Here is a 22,098-nt window from a genome sequence, read left to right on the forward strand (position 1 = left end):
CAATTTTGCGCCCCCCACAAGACCAGATTAGTGGCGGGGACAGGGGACCCCCCCGTCCCTGGGCAGATGCACCACTGAGTGTAGTTGCAAACAAGGCACCTTAAGGCTTTTGCCAAAACTAAAAGCTTCATAACTTGGCTTTCCCATTAATCCCAACTACACATGCCCTCCCTTCAATCTGTTGCTAGGCAACCCCCTCCCTTTGTCTTCCCACCAGCTGTGAACAAGCTTTCACCTTCCCCGAGGTCGCTCTGAGTTAAGGACCCAGGTGCAGACTCCCCGCCCCTTGAAGAAGCCATTACAATTTGCCTGCACAATTCTGTACAGCATAACCTTGACCTTTAAGGCCTTACGCGGCCTGGGATCCTTGTACCTTCGGGACCGCGTTAACCCATATGTCCCGGTTCGACCTCTGCGTTCAGCAGAGGCCAATTTACTGGAGATCCCTGGCCCCTCAATGACGCGGCTGACCTCCACTCGGGCCAGGGCCTTTATGGCTCTGGCGGCGGCCTGGTGGAACACTCTACCACCAGCTGTCCGCGCCCTGCGGGACCTTGGAGAGTTCCGCAGGGCTTGTAAGACCGAGTTGTCCCACCTGGCCTTTGGAGAGACCAGCCGCTGACAGTGCCCCCCCCCCCCCCCCCCCCGGCTTTACAGGGGTCCCTAACATCATCGGGACCCATTATTCCTTTCTGGGAGGGTTGTATACGGGTTTCGTGGGACATTGTTTTAGTACCTAACTGTTTTAAATTGAATGTATGTTTTTATATATAATATTTTATATTGTTCACCGCCCTGAGCCCTTCGGGGATAGGGCGGTATATTAAATCCAATAATAAATAAATAAATAAATAAATAACTCCCAATGTAATATGGCCGTTGTTGAGACTGTTCAACATGTACTATTGGAATGTCCAATGTACAAGTCGTTACGCTCTATATACATCTGTCCACTGATAGAGAGCTCAAACGATGTTAGGCTACCATCTGTTATGAATTTTCTACTCAACGGTTCCTGTGATCTCGTATGTGAGAATGTTGCAAGTTTTTTGAGGAACTATTTGGTCAGGCGCAATCATTGCCTACATAGTACTAACGGCTAAATTATTTTATGTGTGCGTGAATGTTGTGAATGTTCAGTGCTGTTTTAATGTATTTTAATGTTTTAATGTCTCAGATAGTAGATAAATGCCCCTTTTTACTAACTCTTTAATTTATAATGCCAATAAAGGCTTTGGATTTTGGAATAAATAACTCAAAGCAAAATGGCCCACAGCCAGGGACGGGGTTCCACATCCTCCCCTGGAGACAGGGCAAGACCAGAGTGCCTTTTTTGGCCTCATCAACAGCAGATAAACAATTGCAACTAAGTGCTTGGCTTCTGTGCGAGTAGAAGCAGGGTATTTGCTGCAGCGGGAAGCAGATCTGACCTGCTTAATGAACACAGGCTGCTGTTGTAAATGTGCATTTGAGGCACAGAATAACAGAAGTTGCTGTAAGGAGTGAAGATGTACCGTTAAAAGCCAAGTTTGTATCCACCGGTGGGCGTGTGTTGGCCAAACAAATGGCTGCATTCAAAATGCTACAGTTGTTCAGCAAATTCCTCTCCCTTTACTATAGGAACATCGTACTGAAATAGATGCCCGGGCTGGCACCTTCCAGGCATTTGATCAGTTTGGGCAGCAGCTCTTAGCACACGGCCACTACACCAGCCCCGAGATCAAAGAGAAGCTGGACATTCTGGAAAAAGAACGGACTGAGTTGGAGAAAGCCTGGTTCCAGCGCCGAATGATGTTGGAGCAGTGCCTGGAGCTTCAGGTACACCTGTTCGACTGAGCCTCGTGCCTTGGGAAGGGGAGTTTTGAGCGCTGCAGATCGGTCCATTCCCGTAACGTTCTTGTTTTCCCTTGCTAGCTGTTCCATCGGGACTGCGAACAGGCAGAGAACTGGATGGCAGCCCGGGAGGCTTTCCTAAACACCGAGGATAAAGGGGATTCCTTAGACAGTGTGGAGGCTCTCATCAAGAAGCACGAGGACTTTGACAAGGCCATCAACGTTCAGGTGAGAAGGATGGTCACAGTTAGGAGATGGAGCGGCTTCTTGTGGCCTGGAGCTCTTCAGTACGAAAAGCAGTGAGTTCCTGTGCCAGGTGGCGTCCCTAGAATCATATCTGTATTTAAAAAGTATCAGGGGAGGGACTGTGGCTATGGGAGAGGGGTCTGTGTGGCCCACAGAAGATCCCAGATTCAGTCCACAGCACCTCCACTGAAAATGGTACAGGTATTAAGGTGTTGTGTAAGAGTTCTACCTGAATTCTTGGAGAAGAGAAGACTGGCTTTGATGGGCCAGCAGTCTCAGTCGGTACGAGGCAGCTTCATATATTCATAGAAGAGGAAGAAGAGTTGGATGTATATCCCCCCTTTCTCTCCTGTAAGGGGCTTACAAACTCCTTCCCCTTCCCCTCCCCTGCGCAACAAACACCTTGTGAGGTGGGTGGGGATGAGAGAGCTCCGAAGAACTGTGACTAGCCCAAGGTCACCCGGCTGGCGTGTATGGGAGTGCACAGGCTAATCTGAATTCCCCAGATAAGCCTCCACAGCTCAGGCGGCAGAGCGGGGAATCAAACCCGGTTCCTCCAGATTAGAGTGCACCTGCTCTCAACCACTATGCCACTGCTGCTCTTTGTGTTTCCAGAACGATCCCTTTGCTACATTTCACATGGCTGTTCAAACTTCTATTGCTTTCGTTCTTCGTGGTATCTCTTTCCCCACCTTGCGGTTTTTCTCTTTTGCAGGAGGAAAAGATTGCTGCCCTTCAGTCTTTTGCTGACCAACTGATTGCAGGTGACCACTATGCTAAAGGAGTTATTGCCAACAGGCGGAACGAGGTTCTGGACAGGTGGGTGGACTGGCTGAAAATCCTAGGGCAGTGGTGGCGAACCTATGGCACAGGTGCCAGAGGTGGCACTCAGAGCCCTCTCGGTGGGCACACGCAAACAGAGTGCCCCCACCCCCACCTACATTGGCCTGGGCCGCTGGGCTCGATTATTAGCATTAAACCTAAGATCTAGTTTTGGGGAAGCAGAGTAGGTAACCCTGTTAAGCACTGTTAAACCTCACTGATTTTCAGTGGAGAACTAAAGCACAATCCTTTACCTGGGAGTAAGTTCAGTTGCTGTCAATGGGGCTTGCTTCTGAGTAAACCCTCCTAGGGTCGTGATTCACCCATTGGAAAAGTTGCACGGTTGCTTCAAAGCAAAGCACCAAGCTTACTCCCGAGTAACGCACGCCTCGGAGCCAACCGTTTTTTCTAAACTAAAACCTCAGTATTCAGGTTAAATTGCCGTTTTGGCCCTTTGCGATAAATAAGTGGGTTTTGGGTTGCAATTTGGGCACTCGGTCTCGAAAAGGTTCGCCATCACTGTCCTAGGTGGATCCCATACATCTGCTAGACTTTCACTCTGTTGCCTGAAGAGCTGTGCTGTTGCACAAATACCTTCGGCTATACATTGACTCTGGCCGGGGAATTTTTTTACAGGTGGCGCCGACTGAAAGCTCAGATGATTGAGAAGAGATCTAAGCTGGGAGAATCTCAGACGCTGCAACAGTTTAGCCGGGACGTGGATGAAATAGAGGCTTGGATCAGTGAGAAACTCCAGACGGCAAGCGACGAATCCTATAAAGACCCAACAAACATCCAGGTGACCAGTTGTTCCATAAATGGCAACATGAAGGGTGACGTATAGGTAGCATTGTCCTGTTGTTGTCTGCAACAAGTTTGTAAAACAGAGAAAGAAAAGTGTGCCTCGAGTTAACGTCTGCCCAGGAAAGCAAAAATTCTTAAATAAAATGTTGCTTTCCTTCAAAGTGGAGGTAGAAGAAGTGAAGTAGAAGATTGTGATGTCAAAGGCTTTCACGGCCGGATTCAACTGGTTCTGGTGGGTTTTCTGGGCTGTGTGGCCGTGGTCTGGTAGATCTTGTTCCTAACGTTTCACCTGCATCTGTGGCCAAGGATGTAAGGGGGGGTTCTCGAGTTCAAACCCCCCCCCATTGCATGTCTGAAGCTCCACCCTCCGTTTGTGGGGGGGGGGGGGCGTTGTATTTTTAGTGGGGGGTTTTGGTTTTTGGACTGCAGGGAGTGCATTTTTTCAGCTATCAGCACCAAACTTTCAGGGATTGTTTGGGAGACTCTTCTGATGATACTACCCACGTTTGGTGAGGTTTGGTTCAGTGGGTCCAAAGTTATGGACTCCCCAAGGGGGTGCCCCCATCCCCCATTGTTTCCAATGGGAGCTAATAGAAGATGGGGACTACACCTTTGAGGGTCCATAACTTTGGACTTCTTGAACCAAACTTCACCAAACCTGGGTGGTATCATTAGGAGAGTATCTTACTGATACCACCCAGGTTTGGGGAAGTTTGGTCCAGAGGGTCCATAAATATGAACTCCCCAAAGGGGTGCCCCCATTGTTTCCAATGGGAGCTAATAGAAGATGGAGGCTACACCTTTGAGGGTCCATAACTTTGGACCCCCTGAACCAAACTACACCAAACCTGGGTGGTATCATCAGGAGAGTCTCCTAAAGATGCCCTGAAAGTTTGATGCTGCTAGCTTAGTAATTGTACCCCTGACAGCAGGCACCCCCAAACTTTCCCCAGATTCACCTTTTAAATCCACCCCCTTCAGTATGGATTTAAAGGGAGAATGTGAGGTCCCCAGTTTAAACATTGAAAGTGATACTGTTACAGGATGGGGGAGAATCCACCCCAAAACAGCATCACTTTCAATGTTGTTTAACTAAGGACCCCAGATTCTCCCTTTAAGGAGGATTTAAAAGGAGAATATGGGCTCTCTAGTTTAAACACCATTGCAAGCGATGGTGTTTGGGGGTGGATTCCAGCATTACAGTGGCCGCGGGGGGGGGGTGGGGGGGGGGCTCAGATTTTGCACTGGGCTCCTTTTGCCCTAGCTATGCCTCTGCCCAGAGGGGAGGGCAGAAGGGGCTGCCAGCTGGGAGCCTAGCTGGTGGGGGGGCAGGAGAGGGCAGGTCAGGGAAGTCTGCTGTCCCTGGCCTCAGAGAGCTGCTTTTATAAGCACTGGGGGCGGGGCTTAGGGAGGCATGGCCATGCCCCAGGGGTGGGTGGGAGCGTGGCCCTGCCCCTGAAACCCCCCCCCAAAAAAAATCTATACCCACGTCCCTGTCTGTGGCTGGCATCTTCAGAGGTGTATCACAGAGAGAAGTCTGTTACACACTGTGTCCAGTAATAGACTTCCCTCTGTGATACACCTCTGAAGCTGCCAGCCACAGATGCAGGCGAAACATTAGGAACAAGATCTACCAGATCACAGCCACACAGCCCGGAATACCCACAACAACCAGTTGAATCTAGCCGTGAAAGCCGTGAAACACCCTTTGGCTGTTTTAGGTTTTCCAGGCTGTGTGGCTGTGGTCTGGTCCTGCTAACATTTCGCCCATGTCTGTGGCTGGCATCTTCAGAGGTATGTTGCTGGTACATGACATGCCTCTGAAGATGCCAGCCATAGATATGGGTAAAACATTAGAAGCAAAAACCAGCAGACCACAGCCTGGGAAACCCAGGACGGCCAGAAGATTGTGAATGAACTGATAGTTGAATAAAAGCCTGATTTACAGATTTGTGTGTTGCGCAGAATTAATTGGGAGGTCCTTCCCCTCCCCCCTTCTTCAGGGCTCAATTAAGAAATAAAACCAGAATTTCTTTCTTGCATCCAAGCTCCCCATATAGTTTGAAGGTGTAGAGGGTAATCTTGTTTTTAGTGACTGGTCAGGTTGGTTGGTGGTTTTGCTTTTTGTTTTTTGAAGTACTATTGTGTGGATCAATATGAAATGCCCTGATCTGTTCTTCTTTCAATCTGTTTTGTAGCTTTCCAAACTACTGGTAAGTTTCAACGGTTTGAGTGGATTTGGCTTGATATATGTTTGTCCCTCTGCACAAATCACACTTGGGCAGAAGGTCTGCTTGTTTTTTGGTGTCGCTCATCCACTCACTCATCCGTCCGTCCATTCGTTCCGTCTCTCATTTTCTTGATTTTTGTCACCGCTCCATGACTTCTGTGCTACTGACTGAGCTGCCGTCTGGGTGTGGCTTTTGCCCGATGTGTCAAGATGTGTCAGGATGTCTCTCTCTCTTTGTTTCTTCCTTGCTTTCAGTAATGCCTCATCAGCGTCATATTAACATATTTGTTTTCCAGCAGTGTTCTGCATGACCTACGGACTTAGCAAGGCTGTTGCTAGTTTGTTTTGAGAAGGTGCCTAATAGATCCGACCTAGAATTAAGGTTTATTTATTCATTTATTATGAGATTTATAAGCCGCCTCACCCACGAAGGGCTCGAGGCGGCTCACAAAATAGCTGCACTTGAAACAACAATCAACAAAACATTTCAAATGCAAGAATGCAGCTTAATTCATTAAAAACGTAAAACTTTAAAAGCTTAAATAACCGTTACAAGTTACATACCAGTTAAAACAACAAAGCGCCCGATCTAAAGGCCAGCGGAGGGAGGGGATAGGTAGGACCCAAGATGGAAATCAGGGCCCGACCAGATGGAAGGCAGCAGCCTCAATGGGGGGGTGATAAAACCGCGGCCAGCCCCCCCCCAAAGGCCCGGTGGAATAGCTCAGTCTTACAGGCCCTGCGGAACTCACCAAGGTCCCGCAGGGCCTGGACAGCTGGAGGTAGAGCATTCCACCAGGCAGGGGCCAGGGCCGTAAAGGTCCTGGCCCGGGTTGAGGCCAGCCGCACCATCGCAGGTCCAGGGATCTCCAGCAGCTCTGCTGCTGCCGAACGCAGCGGCCTATGGGGGACATAAGGTTGATTGCCTTCTCTTTTAAAAAAAGATCTGCCCAGCTCATAGGGTACTCTTCGTCTGAGAATATAGCAAGCAGCAATGATTGAATTGGTTTCACACTAGGGATATGTGAATGGAAGCTCCACAGGAGCATGGCCAGCACTATAGCTAAGTTGATTATGTTAAAAACCAAACAGGGCAGAATAACGTATGGCAAATGTATTCTTGAAGCTTGTCCAGCAGCATGCCTGTTTAGTATGTGTCCTTTGGAAACCCCCTTCCTTGGAGACAGGAAACAGCATTGACCTTAAACAAGGGATATTAGCCTGTTCATCCGTCTGTTTGGGCCTCAGAGAAGAAGAAGAGTTTGGATTTGTACCCCACCTTTCTCTCCTGTAAGGAGACTCGGGGTGGCTCACACGCTCCTTTCCCTTCCTTTCCCCACAACAGACACCTTGTGTGGTAGGTGGGGCTGAGAGAGCTCCGAAGAACTGTGAGTAGCCTAAGATCATTCAGCAGGAATGTAGAAGTGCGGAAACACATCTGGTTCACCAGATAAGCCTCTGCCACTCCGGTGGAGGAGTGGGGAGTCAAAACCAGTTCTCCAGATTAGAATCCACCTGCTCTTAACCACTACACCACACTGGCCCTCCGGTCCTATGCCAATCTCTGCTTTCCTTTTGGCTCTGCTTTTCTCTATTGCCATTTTTGTCATCTTTCACACTCTCGGAGAGCAAAGAAGCTGGAAGGGGTTGGCTGAGAATCATGTTGGTAGCAGCCACTCTGCTCTGAAGCGGAGAAGGGAAGGCATCACCTTCCCAGCCTCGTCAAAATGTTGCTCCGACCTCTTGTCCTTGGCTGAGGCATCTTTAGCTTGTCTCACTCTTATAAGCCACAACAGTGTTGTGCCTGGGAGTTTTGTTTTTTATTTTGCCCACAGAAAGAGGCAGGGCAGAGGGATGAAGAAGAGGGCATGGCTGTCATCTCATGATTTCCCTCCTCAAATAACAGGCCATTTTGCTTTCTGAAACATTGGGGGTTGGAATCTCAGCCTCAAGGCAGCTTTGTGAGGGTGATAATGGGGGCTACTGAGGGGTGGGGAGAAGTATCCAGCAACTGTATTGTCAAAGGCTTTCACGGCCGGAATCACTGGGGCGCTGTGTGGTTTCCGGGCTGTATGGCCGTGTTCTAGCAGCATTCTCTCCTGACGTTTCGCCTGCATCTGTGGCTGGCATCTTCAGAGGATCTGATGGTAGTAAAGCAGGCGAAACATCAGGAGAAAATGCTACTAGAACACGGCCATACAGCCCGGAAACCACACAGCACCCAAATATCCAGCAACTGTGCTCCATCTGGTCTTTCCTATAAGAGCAGGGTGGTTGTCTCTTTTTCACTTGCATTTGAAGAGCTTCCTTAGATGACTAGAATAGTTCCAGCCCTCCTGTCTGGGAGAATTGTCCTGGAAGACTGTCAGTTATGGTAGGAAGGGAAAAATGTTCCTTTCCTTGCTGAGAAATTCCTTGGAAAGTGCCCCTGGTCATGCACTGCCACCACTCAGGATCTCCTGAGAGCCTCCAGACTGACCCACTGAGAAGGCCCTCTTCTGGCACAGTACAGGAGCAATAGCAAAATAACTTGTAACCATCCTGGCAGCACCCCTGCAGTCTAGCGCATGGGGAAGAGATTAAGAGAAATATCCCAGAGAGATAGATTGTGCTAAGTGAAGCCAAAAAATGTCTTCATGAAAAGGTTTATTGTGAAAAGGAGAAAAACAAAAGGGAGAGAGGGTGGTTGGATTTAAAAAGGGGTAGGAAAAGCAAAAAAAAATACAGTTACAAGCACACAGCAGAAACACAGAGATTCAAATGACTTGAACTGAGCTGAACATGTTACCTGTGCTATAGTTGAACTGAGCTGAACATGTTACCTGTGCTATAGCAGTTCCCTGGAGCCTGCGTGGAGTTCCTTGCGGTGACAAGATGTTGATGGAGCCCTAATCAACTTCTTGTGGACCCAGGTTCCACAGAAAACTGATGACAAGGGAAAAATCCCAGAAGTACATTAATGCTGAATGGAGTTGTACCTAAACAAATTTCTCTAATCCCACACAGATCCTGTGATGGCCACTAACCTGGATAGCTTTAAAAGGGGCTTGGACAGATTTGTGGACGAGAAGTCAATCTCTGGCTACCAATCTTGATCCTCCTCGATCTGAGATTGCAAATGCCTTAGCAGACCAGGTGCTCAAGAGCAGCAGCAGCAGCAGAAGGCCATTGCTTTCACATCCTGCACGTGAGCTCCCAAAGGCACCTGGTGGGCCACTGCGAGTAGCAGAGTGCTGGACTAGATCAGGGGTCGGGAACCTTTTCCCCTCAAAGAGCCATTTGGCTTACCCTCCCCCGCTCCCCCGCCCACTTGCTCGCTCGCACCCCCACCGCCTGCTCACCACCACCACCACCACCCCCCCCGGCTGCAGGGCAGGTGTAGATGGGCTCGGCCTGGCCGGCAGCGAGGAGCAGAGTGAAATACCTGACCTGCTCGCTTGCAGAGCGAGGCGAAGAGGGTTCGGCGGCACCGGCCTGGCCGGCCGGCGAGCGAACAAGCGCCCGCCCTGCTCCTTGCAGAAATCCAGCGGCACTTGCGGCCTGGCGACGCCAAACTGAAAATCAGCGCCCGGCCTACGGAAGCAGAAGCGAAGAGGGTATCAGCGGCTTCAAACCTGGCCGGCCACCCGAACAAGTATGGCTTTACCGCCTTCCTCCTTACAGGAAGCGGGCGAAGAAGATACGTGACTCGGCTCATGGAGCCGCAGAACAGCGGCGGAAGAGCCACATGCGGCTCGCGAGCCGCGGGTTCCCGACCCCTGGACTAGATGGACTCTGGTCTGATCCAGCAGGCTCTTTCTTATGTTCCTATCCTCATTTCTGATGTCAGTCATATCCCACCTCCATCAAGCACTTGGTAATGACTCTGACCTTCCATGACCTACTCTGGTCTTAAACCAGCTTGTTTTTTGTCAAATGGGATTAAGTCTGCCAGGATGGCCCAACGTAGGATGAATCTGAATACTGCTTTTATCATAATGTAATCTGGGCTCCAAAGTGCTTTAGGTAGCATACCTGAGTCTTAGCAGGTTTTAGGATTTTGGTCACACTGTCTTTCCGACGGCAGTTGACGGATTGATTTGGAATGTTTGGTTTGGAGGTCTGGATATAGAAGAGAATCGTGATCTCTTTCACAAAGACAAGGTGGTCATTCAGAGACGAGCTTTCATTCCAAGACAAACATGTTTTTTAACCAGATGCCAGAATGGTTCCCTGCACCCCAGTGCTTGATAGGACCTCCAGAGAGTGAGATATGGGCTGGGTATAAAGGCTGACATGGAGAGAACTAAAGTTTTGTGAAGCTCTGATGCCTTGATCATTTGGGAGTTGTGGTCTTGGGACATCTTGACTGTATAGATAGGCTATTTTAGTTTGGCTCATCAGTCATGAGGGAAATGGACTACTGCCCATCCCATTAGAAGTTTTAGTGCTTAACTTGCTTTTCTGGGCCCATTCTTTCATCGTAGGAGATCTGTATGGCCATGGCTTGAATAAACCCATTTTTGTTCGCTTGGTATTAAAATGTTGGAATCTGAATCATCAGTTGCTGCTGCCTGTGGTTGCAGAAGTTCCCACACAAGTTGAACCAACAGGTTCATAGGTGGTCTGAGCATCCATTTGGCCTAAGTTGTATCTGCTGCTTTTGTAAACCTTGCCTCAGAAATCTCCCTGCAGAGGCGGCGCTACCAGGGGGTGGGGGGCGCATTGCACCGGGCGCACGCCTGGGGGTAGAAAATTGCCCCCCCCCCTTTCTTAGTTCAACCTGAAAGTGCAGGCTGGAAAAGTGGCCTGTTCACTTGAGGCTGAAAACGGCCTGTTGGGAACTACACTTCCCAGGAGACCTTGGGGCTCGCAAGGTCTCCTGGGAAGCGTAGTTCCCACCAGGTTGTTGTCAGCCTCAAGTGAATAGGCCGCTTTTTCCAGCCTGCACTTTCGGGCTGAACTTAAGTAAGTGGGTGGGCAGAAAAACGCAGACTGCACCGGGCGCAGTACGGCCCAGCTACGCCCCTGTCTCCCTGTCTTCCTTTCCACAGAGAGGATGTTTTTGCCTTAACTTGTTCTGATAGCTCCACAGCCCCTCTCCTCCCCAGATGTATGAAATGTATACCAATGTATTCTAACTCCGCCTAGGAAGCTAAGGATCTGAAAAAAAAATTTGCTGGTACATATCTGAAGGTGGCACATGAGAGGCTGATAGGAATTCTCAACACGCGAACTGTTTCGTTGTACTCTTATGGCAGTGATGGCAAACCTATGGCACGGGTGCCAGAGGTGGCACTCAGAGCCCTCTCTGTGGGCACGCGCACACAGAGTTCATCATGTGGGGGACGGAAAATCACCCCCTACACACACACATCTAGGCTGGCCTGGGCCACTGAGCATGACGTGCGCGCCCCGTGGTGAGCAGGGAGGACTTGGCTGGTGGGCCTGGTGCCTGTGCTCCAGATGGCTGCTGCCGGGGGGGGGGACGGGGACACAGAGGAGGCAGAGATGCTAGAGAGGCACAGAGCGGTGCACGCAGGACTTGCTGGAGGCTAGAGCAGGCTGGCCCCTGCTTGAGCGGGTGAGGTGGAGGAAGAGGGAGCCAACTGGTTTTTTCTAAACGAAAACCTCAGCATTCAGGTTAAATTGCCGGGTTGGCACTTTGTGATAAATAAGTGGGGTTTGGGTTGCAATTAGGGCACTCGGTCTCAAAAAGGTTCGCCATCAGTGTCTTATGGGGAGTCGACCATGTCAGACTGGCAGGGAGGTTTCAGGCTTAAACTCGGCATCCTGGTCCAACCCATTTCCCCTTGAGTAAGTTCAGACACCAGAGCCGCCCATGACTCTTTCTATTTGAAACCGACTCTTCTTCACCTTGTCTTCCCAGTGTGGGACTTGGCAGCTTCTCCCTTGAGTAAGGTTAACTCTGTACGTCCTGCCGTAGATCCCCGAAGAAGATGTTGATGTCCAGATTTCCTAAATAAAATCTCCCTTTCTGAATCTACAGAATGGGGAATAAACAGTGCGGGGGGCTGAGTCTACTGCCGTTGCTTAGACTTTTTGCCTCTTGCTGTAAAATTTGAGGACTGTCATCCAAAACAGAATGACCAACCTGGAACAGGACTTCTCAAGAATTCCTAGGACACTCCCCCTTAGGCAAGGAAACAGCAAACTGAACTTTGAGGAAACAACATAATATTTTCCTGAATTTCAGGGTTAAGCAAACAAAAGGCAAATGGAAGAGTTACAGAAGGGCTGGCTCTTGCATTTTAGTTTAACACCGATTGCTTCTCAGGAGGTGTGAAACCGTCCTTGTTATTTCCAAGGGTGCACTAATGAGTCTTGGGCCAAATCCATAGAACTGAAGAGGGAATTGTCAAGAGAGAACCGAATGAGAATAAAATGTTTCTGGCATCTGAGGCCCAACCAGTTGTTTGGCTGTTTAGGCATATATAGGACATTATCTGCTGCTTAAATGAAAAATTTGAATTTGTGCTGTCGGCAGTTTCCACAAGATGAAAACATCAGTGGCTTCTCTCCCTCTGTCCTACGGAATGCTGAATTGGAGTGCAAATTACAGCGCGGCGCTGAGCCTTAGACGATGAGCCAGGCGGCAGCCGCCATTAGCAACAGCTGCTTTTCAGTACAAAGAGGTTCATGCAGAATTCTTGATGACGATGCTGTAGAGCTTTCCGTGTTTTGTTTTTCTGCTGCTGCCCTGCAGCGCGCCATATTTCGCCACACGTCAGGCGTCGTTAGTCTTTCAGTTTGGCATCTGTGAAATGCTGTCTCGTCATTTGGTTTCCTTTCATTTATGCTTGCTTGGGGCATACGCATGACCCACATTCCCCCTCCCCCACGCCCTCTTTGTTACCATGCTCGTTTTAGTCTGTTGGGGAGAGACGGAATGTCAACAGAAGACTTCGTCTGCAGCTGCAGTGTCTGCCCTTGCTTTCACTGTGTGAACAGAGAAGTCACTGTGCCCCGTGGAGGTTGTGCTTCATCACCATAACGTTCCATGTTCAGGCCTTGCTTTCCCCAGCTAAAACATCTCGGGCAGTCAAACCGGTAGAGACCTTGGAGAACTATTTCCTGTCATCACTAGAGAGATCATCAGTCCAATGCACTTTGGATAGTACTTGCAGCAGAATACCCTTCTCTCTTTATTTATTTTGTTTGTTTGTTTGTTTGTTTGTTTGTTTGTTGGGCTTATAAACCGCCTTCCCCAAGGGGTTCAGGGTGGTGAACAGCAATGATAAAACATACTTTAAAGCACAGTATAAAATCAACTCAATCTGTACTCAGTAAAGCCAGAACCAATCTGTACTCAGTAAAGCCAGAACCTCACCAGGGGGTGAGGCGGCCTATAAATCTAATAAACAAACAAACAAACAAACAAACAAACAAATAAATAAATAAATAAAAATACAGAGGGCATCATATCCCTCTCCCCTCCCCACCCTCATGCCCACGGGAGGCTAGATGGAACGGTAGCGATGTACTTAGCCAGGCTGACCAAATGCCTGACGGAACAGGTCCGTCTTGTAAGCCCTACGGAAACTCTGCAAGTCCCGCAGGGCCCTGATCTCCCTTGGGAGCCTATTCCACCAGGTAGAGGCCAGGACTATAAAGGCCCTGGCCCTTGTAGAGGCCAGCCTGATCGCTTTGGGGGCAGGGATCACCAATAGGGCCTCCTCCGAGGAGCAGAGGGGCCTAACAAGGCAATTTGGGGAGAGGCGGTCCCTCAAGTATGCAGGTGGGAGAGGGTATCTCTGGATGGGTAATTCCTCCCACCTGCCCAAACAGCAAACCCAGAACTTTCTAGAAGAGCATGGCAGTCCTGGTCCCTTCTCCTTTCCTGTACAGGGTCATGCATGAGTTCTGCTCTTGTATTTTCACTGTGACAAGCTCTGTGCCTTTAAGGCAGTTTTGGGCAGCTGCGTGTCTGCTAATTTTCTATGAGTAACATCTCTCTTTCAAGTCCCTTAAAGTGTCTGGAAACCCTTTCCTGCAACCCAAGAACAACCTGGAAGTAGAATTTCCACACTTAGGAACCCACAAAAGAATGGCTTCTCTGATTTCAAGTGATTAAGGACAGAATTGTTGGTTTTGAAATCCCAGAGGGACGTTAGCAGAGAGAGGCCAGTCCCCCTTTGGCCTTTAGTTTAAAGAGAGACGCAAAGAACCACTTTGGAGTGTCCAGTTCAGAGCCATAGTCTGTTCCAGGGTAGAACGAACCAAAACTCTTCTAGTGCTGGAAGTATTTATCCGAAATAGTTGTATGCCACTTTTCTGCCCAGTTCGGGCCCTGAAGGCAGTCAACAATTAAGAGAATAAAAATCAGCTTTTAAAAACGGCGCCCATAAATAAAAAGCTCGCTGTTTCCTCCTTTCAAGTCAGAAAGGACTTTCATTCCCCCACAAGTCGAATTTCTCATAACAATCAGAGGGAATTACATGCAGATTATATTAACAATATATATTGGAGCCTTGGAGGAAAAGTTTGGGTTGGAATTCCGCAGCGTTCTTGTTCTGAATGGGGATAGTGAGAAGCTCTCATGCTTCTGGTTCCCTTGAAGCATATCAAACCCCCAGTTTCTACCAAAAGCACACTCTCAGGGAGATGCTGTCCGCAGGAGATTCTGCCTGGGACCCGCCCGTGCTTGTTGTTAAAGGGCCATGGCTTTGTTTCTTTCAGAGCAAACATCAGAAGCACCAAAGGCCGCACTGAGGCGGAACTCCATAGCGCTGACCGGATCAAATGCGATGTCGGCGTAAGGAAATACCCTCATTGACACGAGGAGCTTATTGCATTTTAGCGAAGATGCTGTCAAGGTGGGTGTTGCCATCTGAGGCAAGCGGTACCCGTGTAATTTCTCCAATTGTCATAAAAATTAAGGGCAGGACTCCGCATAGATCATGGGTCTGCAACCTGCGGCTCTCCAGATGTTCATGGACTACAGTTCCCATCAGTCCCTTCTAGCATGGCCAATAGCATGCCAATTGGCTATGCTGGCAGTGGCTGATGGGAATTGTAGTCCATGAACATCTGGAGAGCCGCAGGTTGCAGACCCCTGGCATAGAAGGTGGTGTGTTTTGATTAACTTTTTCATGATCCAGTTTTATTTGAGTGGCGCGGAATTTTTTTTCCTGCTGCAGGATATTTTCATGTACCAAAATCCAAAAGTGAAAAAAGACCTGTGTTGAGTTTTTAATCCTTGTTTAATAAAGGACACTTGCAAGCCCCGTGCTTTATACGTAAGGAGATTTTAGATTTACGAGGTCATGGTGTAGAGTAGGGAGATAGGACCACCAATCTTCTCTGTGCCTGTTTGGTGTGTGTGCCAGAGCCAATCAGAAGAAGAAGAAGAGTTTGGATTTATATCCCCCCTTTCTCTCCTGCAGGAGACTCAAAGGGGCTGACAGTCTCCTTGCCCTTCCCCCCTCACAACAAACACCCTGTGAGGTGGGTGGGGCTGAGAGAGCTCCGAAAAGCTGTGACTAACCCAAGGTCACCCAGCTGGCGTGTGTGGGAGTGCCCAGGCTAATCTGAATTCCCCAGATAAGCCTCCCCAGCTCAGGCGGCAGAGCTGGGAATCAAACCCGGTTCCTCCAGATTAGATACACGAGCTCTTAACCTCCTACGCCACTGCTGCTCCATCAGGACCGCTGGAAGGCCAGATGGGAGGGGAGGGTGGATTAAAAAAAAACCCCATTAATGCAATTCTAGTCAGAGAGGATTTGTGCCCTCAGAGAAATCCTTATTCAGGAGACTGTGCTGCCTCTGAGCTTGACTTTGGGGGGAAAGTAAGCTAAAATAGTAAACATTTTAGGAGGTGGGGCTTGTCCCTTTATGGATGTTGGGGGATAAGCTGAAAGAAAACCTTTTTTTTTTTTGGAGGCTTTCTGTGGCCCCTTCCGCAGACGCAAAATAATGCATTTTCAAACCACTTTCACCACTGTTTGCAAGTGGATTTTGCTATTCCGCACAGCTTCAAAGAACACTGGAAGCGGTTTGAAAGTGCATTATTCTGCGTGTGCGGAATGAGCCTGTGTCTCAAGAGATTCACTTCTGGGGAGAGCCGGCTAAAAGTCTGGCGCATTTAAAAGAAGCTGGCGCTTACAGGGCGGAATTCCTAAAGGTGTGGAAAAACTAAAGATCCACCTCAGATGTTTTAAAAGATCCGCTAAGAACTGTTCTTTGCAGAGTCAACTGAAACATGCCAATTGAAGTAGGGAGTAGGGAGATTGCAAATAAGTCGAGGAAATTTGGGGGGTTACACCCAGTGGTGGGATCCAAAAATTTTAGTAACAGGTTCCCATGGGGGTGGGATTCAAACTGTGGCGTGGCGCCAATGGGGCTGGGCGGGGCACGACAGGGGCGTGGCCGAGCATTTATCCAGGGGCGGGGCATTCCTGGGCTGGGCTGTGGCAAGGCGACGCGGCCACTGTGCCAGTCCTTGATGTGGGAAACTTGAATGCACATTGCAAGCAGCGGAAGGCTGCCACGCACTGCCGGTGCACCCCCCCCTCCTGCTAAGCAGGGGATCACTGCTTCAGAAGTTCTGCAGCGCTTACTGCTGAGAGGAGGGGCGTCACTAAGGCAAAAGTCACGTGGCAAAATCACCCATTAGTAACCCCCTCTCGGCACACACAAATAATTAGTAACCTACTCTCGGGAACCTGTGAGAACCTGTTGGATCCCACCTCTGGGTACATCACCCTGGTCTTGCAAGTGAATCTATGAATATTATTAGATCGCAAAAAGAAAAACAATACTGGCCCTTTTGCCAGTTCATCCATATATAAGTAATGCATAGCTTGAAATCATGGTGTGAGGGGGAGCTCTCTTCTAACTAAATGTTTAATGCAGAGGTCTTCAAACTATGGCCCTCCAGATGTTCATGGACTACACAATTCCCATCAGCCTTTGCCAGCATGGCCAAGTGGCAGGGCTGATGGGAATTGTAGTTCCTGGACAACTGGAGGGCCATAGTTTAAAGACCCCTGGTTTAATGTTTCCCAGTGGACAGGTGCTCAGCGTTTGCTGACCCATCAATGTGGCATAATCAGGCGAACCTCGCTTTGTTCCCAGCCGTCCCTTGCAAGGGGTTTTCATCCTTGCGCCTGAGTTCCTTTCCGTCTCTCCTCTTAGGTTCGCTTGGCCGCTCTGGCTGACCAGTGGCAGTTCTTAGTCCAGAAATCAGCAGAGAAGAGTCAGAAACTGAAGGAAGCCAACAAACAGCAGAATTTCAACACTGGAATCAAGGACTTCGACTTCTGGCTGTCGGAGGTAGCCCAACTCCTCCTTTGATTTGCCTTGAGAATGCACCATTCTAAGGGACTAAATTAAATCAACGTGACCATCTTGATTGCGTTGGGCAGGGGTGGGCAATTATTTTTTCCATGGGGCTTCATAAGAAACAGAAAATATTGTGGAGGGCCAGGCCAATCCGTCCCTCCAATCCCTTCACACGGCGGCTGCTGGTAATGCCGTCCTCGCCCTCGTTCTCAGTGGGGCAGCTACTCAAATTGAGCCCCCGGAGCGGGGTGGGGATCTGTCCCTTCAAGTCTAGCCCTCCTCGCCCCCTCTCCTGTGCAGGCCCAAAATCCTACGAACCCGGCCTGTCCTGGAAATCCCTCAGACTCGCTCTGCTTCTTCCGCCACCCAGTCCGTTGCCCTCTCTTCAGCACAGCCTCCACCTCTCCCTCCCTTCCCTTTTATCCCCTGTGACACATTACAAGCCAATCTGCAGCGGCTCCTGGGGCGCGGCCCATCCCTTCCGGCCTCCGTTCTCCAATCCCCGTCCTGCCTTTTAAGGCAGGGGCAGGGTGCATTCTGGGGTAGGTGGGGCATCCCCCATTGCCGGGACTGGACCTTGCTGGTCGGGAGAGAGTCTGGGGGCGGGGCGTTGGCGGGGTGTCCCCGTCGGCCAAGGCTGCTGGCGTCTTCTTCCCCGGGGCCAGTCAGGATCATCCGGCAGGCCGGATGTGGCCCCCGGGCCGTATAATGCCCAGGTCTGGCGTTGGGGGTAGATGGGATCATCTGCTTGAATTAATGTTGCGAAGTAGGAAGAAAATGTGCATTTTCAGCGGGTTAAAAACATGACCATCGCGGTTCTTCCACCATGAAGCATTACAAAGCTGGGCTCTTTTCCTTGTGTAGGTCGAAGCGCTCCTTGCGTCTGAAGATTACGGGAAGGACCTGGCGTCTGTGAACAATCTCCTGAAAAAGCACCAGCTGCTGGAAGCGGACATCTCTGCCCATGAGGTGATGTCTCACCCTTAATGAGAAAATGTCGTCGGTAACAACTGCAGCTGATGAAGTGGGCTCTAGTCTACAGAAAGCTATTCCTTCATAAGCCAGTTATTTATTTTTCTTCTAAACATTATGAAGCTGCCTTTCCACCCAACTTAGGGTCCCCGAGGTAGGGAACAATAAAAAAATTGAAACAAGATGAAAAATGGCCCTGGCCCCTGCCTGGTGGAACACTCTTCCTCCAGCAGTCCGGGCCCTGCGGGACCTTGGTGAGTTCCGAGAGGGAGCCTGTAAAGATCTGGAGGATTGTTCCGGCCGGGCTTTTGGGGTGTCCAGCCGCTGAAAGTGCCCACCCCCCTCTCCCTCCTTTTCATCTAGGTAGGGTCCTTTCCATCTGTAGGACCCACTCTTTTTTCTTTCTCCCTCGGGAGGGTCTAAGAGGGACTTTGCGGGCATTGCTGTATTATGTATTAATTTGCTGCATTTTAAATATGTTATTTAGTGATTAATTTATATATTGTTTTTATGCCTATTGTATTTGAATTTTGTGTTGTCCGCCGCCCAAAGCCCTTCGGGGGTTGGGCGGGATATAAATTGGTCTCCCAGCTTGGTCTCCCAGCCCTAATACTGATTGGTGGACAGAACAAGATTTTACTAGTCATGGACTGCAAATGAACCGGTTGGCATCTCTGCCGGTTTGTCAACATTTAGTTTTTCTGACGCACATCCTGAGTGATGACTTAGGACAGTGATGGCGAACCTATGGCACGGGTGCTAGAAGTGGCACTCAGAGCCCTCTCTGTGGACATGCGCACACAGAGTTTGTCATGTGGGGGGCAGAAAATCACACACACACACACACACATCTAGGCTGGCCTTGGCCACTGAAGGCCACTGACGTCTTGCGCGCACCGCGGATGAGCAGGAGGACCTTCGGCTGGGCGGGCCTGGTGCTCTGTGCTCTGGGTGGCTGCGCCTGCCTTTCGGGTGGGGGGCGCAGAGGAGACAGAAGATGCTAGAGAGGCACAGAGCTGTCGCCGCATCGGGACTTTGCTGGAGGCGCTAGAGGCAGGCTGGCCTGCCTGCTCGGCGGAGTCAGAGGCGGAAGAAGAGGGAGCCACCCTTTTTTTTTCTAAACTAAAACCTCAGCATTCAGGTTAAATTGCCGTGTGGGCACCTTTGCGATAAATAAGTGGGTTTTGGGTTGCAATTTGGGCACTCGGTCTCAACAAGATTCGCCATCACTGACTTAGGAGGCCCATGTGGGTGATTTCTTACCTACTTTGGGATTCTTTACGTTTCTCCAGGACCGCTTGAAAGACCTGAATGGCCAGGCCGACAGCCTGATGACCAGCAGTGCTTTCGACACCTCCCAAGTGAAGGACAAGCGAGACACTATCAACGGGCGCTTCCAGCGGATCAAAACCATGGCAGCCGCCCGCCGCGCCAAGCTGAACGAGTCCCATCGCTTGCATCAGTTCTTCCGGGACATGGATGATGAAGAGTCCTGGATCAAGTACGTGCGAGAGGGGCTGAAACGTTAAGAGTTCTTTGTGGTGGTATCCATCAAGGTAGCTTCTCGGTTTGAGAAAGGATTTTTAAAATTTTTATTTGCGCCCTTTTCCTTCTGGCATTCAGGGAGAAGAAGCTGTTAGTTAGCTCAGAGGACTACGGCAGAGACCTCACCGGAGTGCAAAACCTGCGCAAGAAGCACAAGCGGCTGGAGGCGGAGCTGGCCGCCCACGAACCCGCCATCCAGGTAGAATTTTGGAGCACGTCTCAGCCCTGATGGGTAACAGTTCTGTTCCAGCAAGATCAGCACCATACCTGCCAATCACCGACGACAGGGTTAGGGAGAGCGCCCGGAAACACTGACTTAGGCGTTCAGGGCGAGAAAACTGATCATACCTTGTACCAATTTTGGTAACATATATTATCTCTAGAATTTCTAGAAAGTTTAAACTGTCTGGAAAGCAGCAGAGGAGTAAACTGGAGGACAAGAAGTCCAGAGTCTGGGAGTCTTAGATCATTGTCATGGAATGATGCTATCGCTACAGTAAAGGGAAGTCACACATGACTGTGAAAAGAATCTTTGCCTTTTAATCTCCTGAAGGGAGGACAGGAAACTATGCAGAGGTGTTAGGATGAAACTTCAAAGGCCTAAGTTACCTCGTGGCCTGAACAGAGTTTTCCTGAGAGGGGGAAAACAACGGTTTTTGGATTCCATCTTGAGACGTGGTCAGAGAAGCATCTCTGGGCCATGGGTTCCCAGAATGGGGACAAAGAACCAAAAGGAATTTAACCAGTTGAGCAACCTCCGTGCATTTAAGTTTTATTTCTTTTATTTCTGTTTTTCAATAAAAATCATTGAGAACCTCAGCTGGTTGGAGTTATTGGAGAAAAGAACCCAGGTTTTACTGAAACAAGCATGGCTCTCCCAGGCTTGCTTTCATGATAATCATAATAAGCTGAGTCTTGGAGAACTGAGGATATTAGGAATGCAATCCCAAAACCTGTATTTTAAAATGGAAACTTTATGTAAACTTAAAGAGCGGTTATTTTAGATGGTGAGTCTTATTTTGGAATTTATTCGTATGCGGTTTGTTTTGTGTACACGGGTCTATTGACTGTAATAAATTTAACTACCTATTAGGAATGAGGTCTGTGACGCCTTCGCCACTGGAAACCCTATCCAGAGCCGATTTGGTCTGTAGCCTGTTGAAAAAAAATACGTTAGAGTCTCTTCCTTCTTGTCTTCCGCTCTCAGAATCTCATTCTGATATTAGCGAAAGCAGAGATTGTCCAGGTTTTGTGCTGCATGAGGCAAGCCTGTGACTATGTCACCTGCCGTTCGTAGCGGAGAGAAAAGAAAAGCCCCTTTAAGAGTGTCATGGAGAATTATGAATATTATTTATTTATTTATATCTCACATTTATAAACCGCCCATCCCCGAAGGGCTCTGGGCGGTGTACACTAGGCCAGACACAATATTACATACGATTGGCCAAAGCAAACAAAATAAATAAGTTAAAACAAGTTTAAACAATTTACAGAGTTCATAAAACAAGCAGCATCAATACGATACATAATAACAGTAAGATTATAAAAGTATTATAAAAGTATGGCGCCCAGACCCAAGGCCAGGCGGGGGTAGCAGTGTAAGTTGGATGTTATATTGGGCGTGCCAATGATGGAGTGGCACACAACACAGGGGTATCCCAGAGGGGGAATATTCAGTTATGAATATTCAGTACCTTCAGTTATAAATATTCAGTACCTTGCAATCCTAGTCACGATAGAACAAGCGCTTACATTTCCCAAAGTCACAGGGCTGCAGCCTGCGGCTCTCCAGATGTTCATGGACTACAAATCCCATCACCCCTTGCCAGCATGGCCAATTGGCCATGCTGGCAGGGGCTGATGGGATTTGTAGTCCATGAACATCTGGAGAGCCGCAGGTTGCAGACCCCTGGTCTAAGTTACAAATACATATCAGTAGTCTGTGCTTCCACAAAGCACATTGATTGATTTATAAATATGTAATTTTAAAAAACGCATATCTGCTCTTCGTCCCTTCCTCAGAGCGTGCTGGACACAGGAAAGAAGCTGTCCGATGACAACACCATTGGGAAGGAGGAGATACAGCAGAGGCTGGCTCAGTTCGTGGAACACTGGCAGGAGCTCAAGCAGCTGGCTGCCGCTCGGTAAGACCCCATTCTGGGGTGGCCGGACTTGGCCTCCTGCTTGCCCTTTCCTTGCAAAGGAGGCAGAGCAGCTAGGTCAGAGTAAACCTAGAACTGAGTGTAAGCAGGAATCTTTTTGAGAACCAAATTAGCATTGGTAAGCAAACTTCTGGGAAACACAGAGTTCTTCTTCAAGCACATAACAGTTGCATCGGTCAGCTGCTGTTCTTGTAGCCTTGC

General features: G+C 49.2%; 1 protein-coding gene across 1 annotated transcript in view; it reads left to right on the top strand.

Moving 5' to 3' along the window:
- Window positions 1–22,098, top strand: part of SPTAN1 (spectrin alpha, non-erythrocytic 1) — a 113,997-nt gene that overhangs the window by 67,626 nt on the left and 24,273 nt on the right. Inside the window, 13 exon segments of the mRNA XM_048512218.1 lie at window positions 1,621–1,818; window positions 1,915–2,061; window positions 2,795–2,898; window positions 3,538–3,700; window positions 5,904–5,918; window positions 14,615–14,635; window positions 14,637–14,693; window positions 14,695–14,751; window positions 17,072–17,209; window positions 18,083–18,187; window positions 19,483–19,691; window positions 19,814–19,934; window positions 21,758–21,879. Coding sequence (XP_048368175.1) covers window positions 1,621–1,818; window positions 1,915–2,061; window positions 2,795–2,898; window positions 3,538–3,700; window positions 5,904–5,918; window positions 14,615–14,635; window positions 14,637–14,693; window positions 14,695–14,751; window positions 17,072–17,209; window positions 18,083–18,187; window positions 19,483–19,691; window positions 19,814–19,934; window positions 21,758–21,879 — 1,457 coding nt within the window.

Source organism: Sphaerodactylus townsendi, linkage group LG12 (assembly GCF_021028975.2).
Source record: "Sphaerodactylus townsendi isolate TG3544 linkage group LG12, MPM_Stown_v2.3, whole genome shotgun sequence".
NCBI lineage: Eukaryota > Metazoa > Chordata > Lepidosauria > Squamata > Sphaerodactylidae > Sphaerodactylus > Sphaerodactylus townsendi.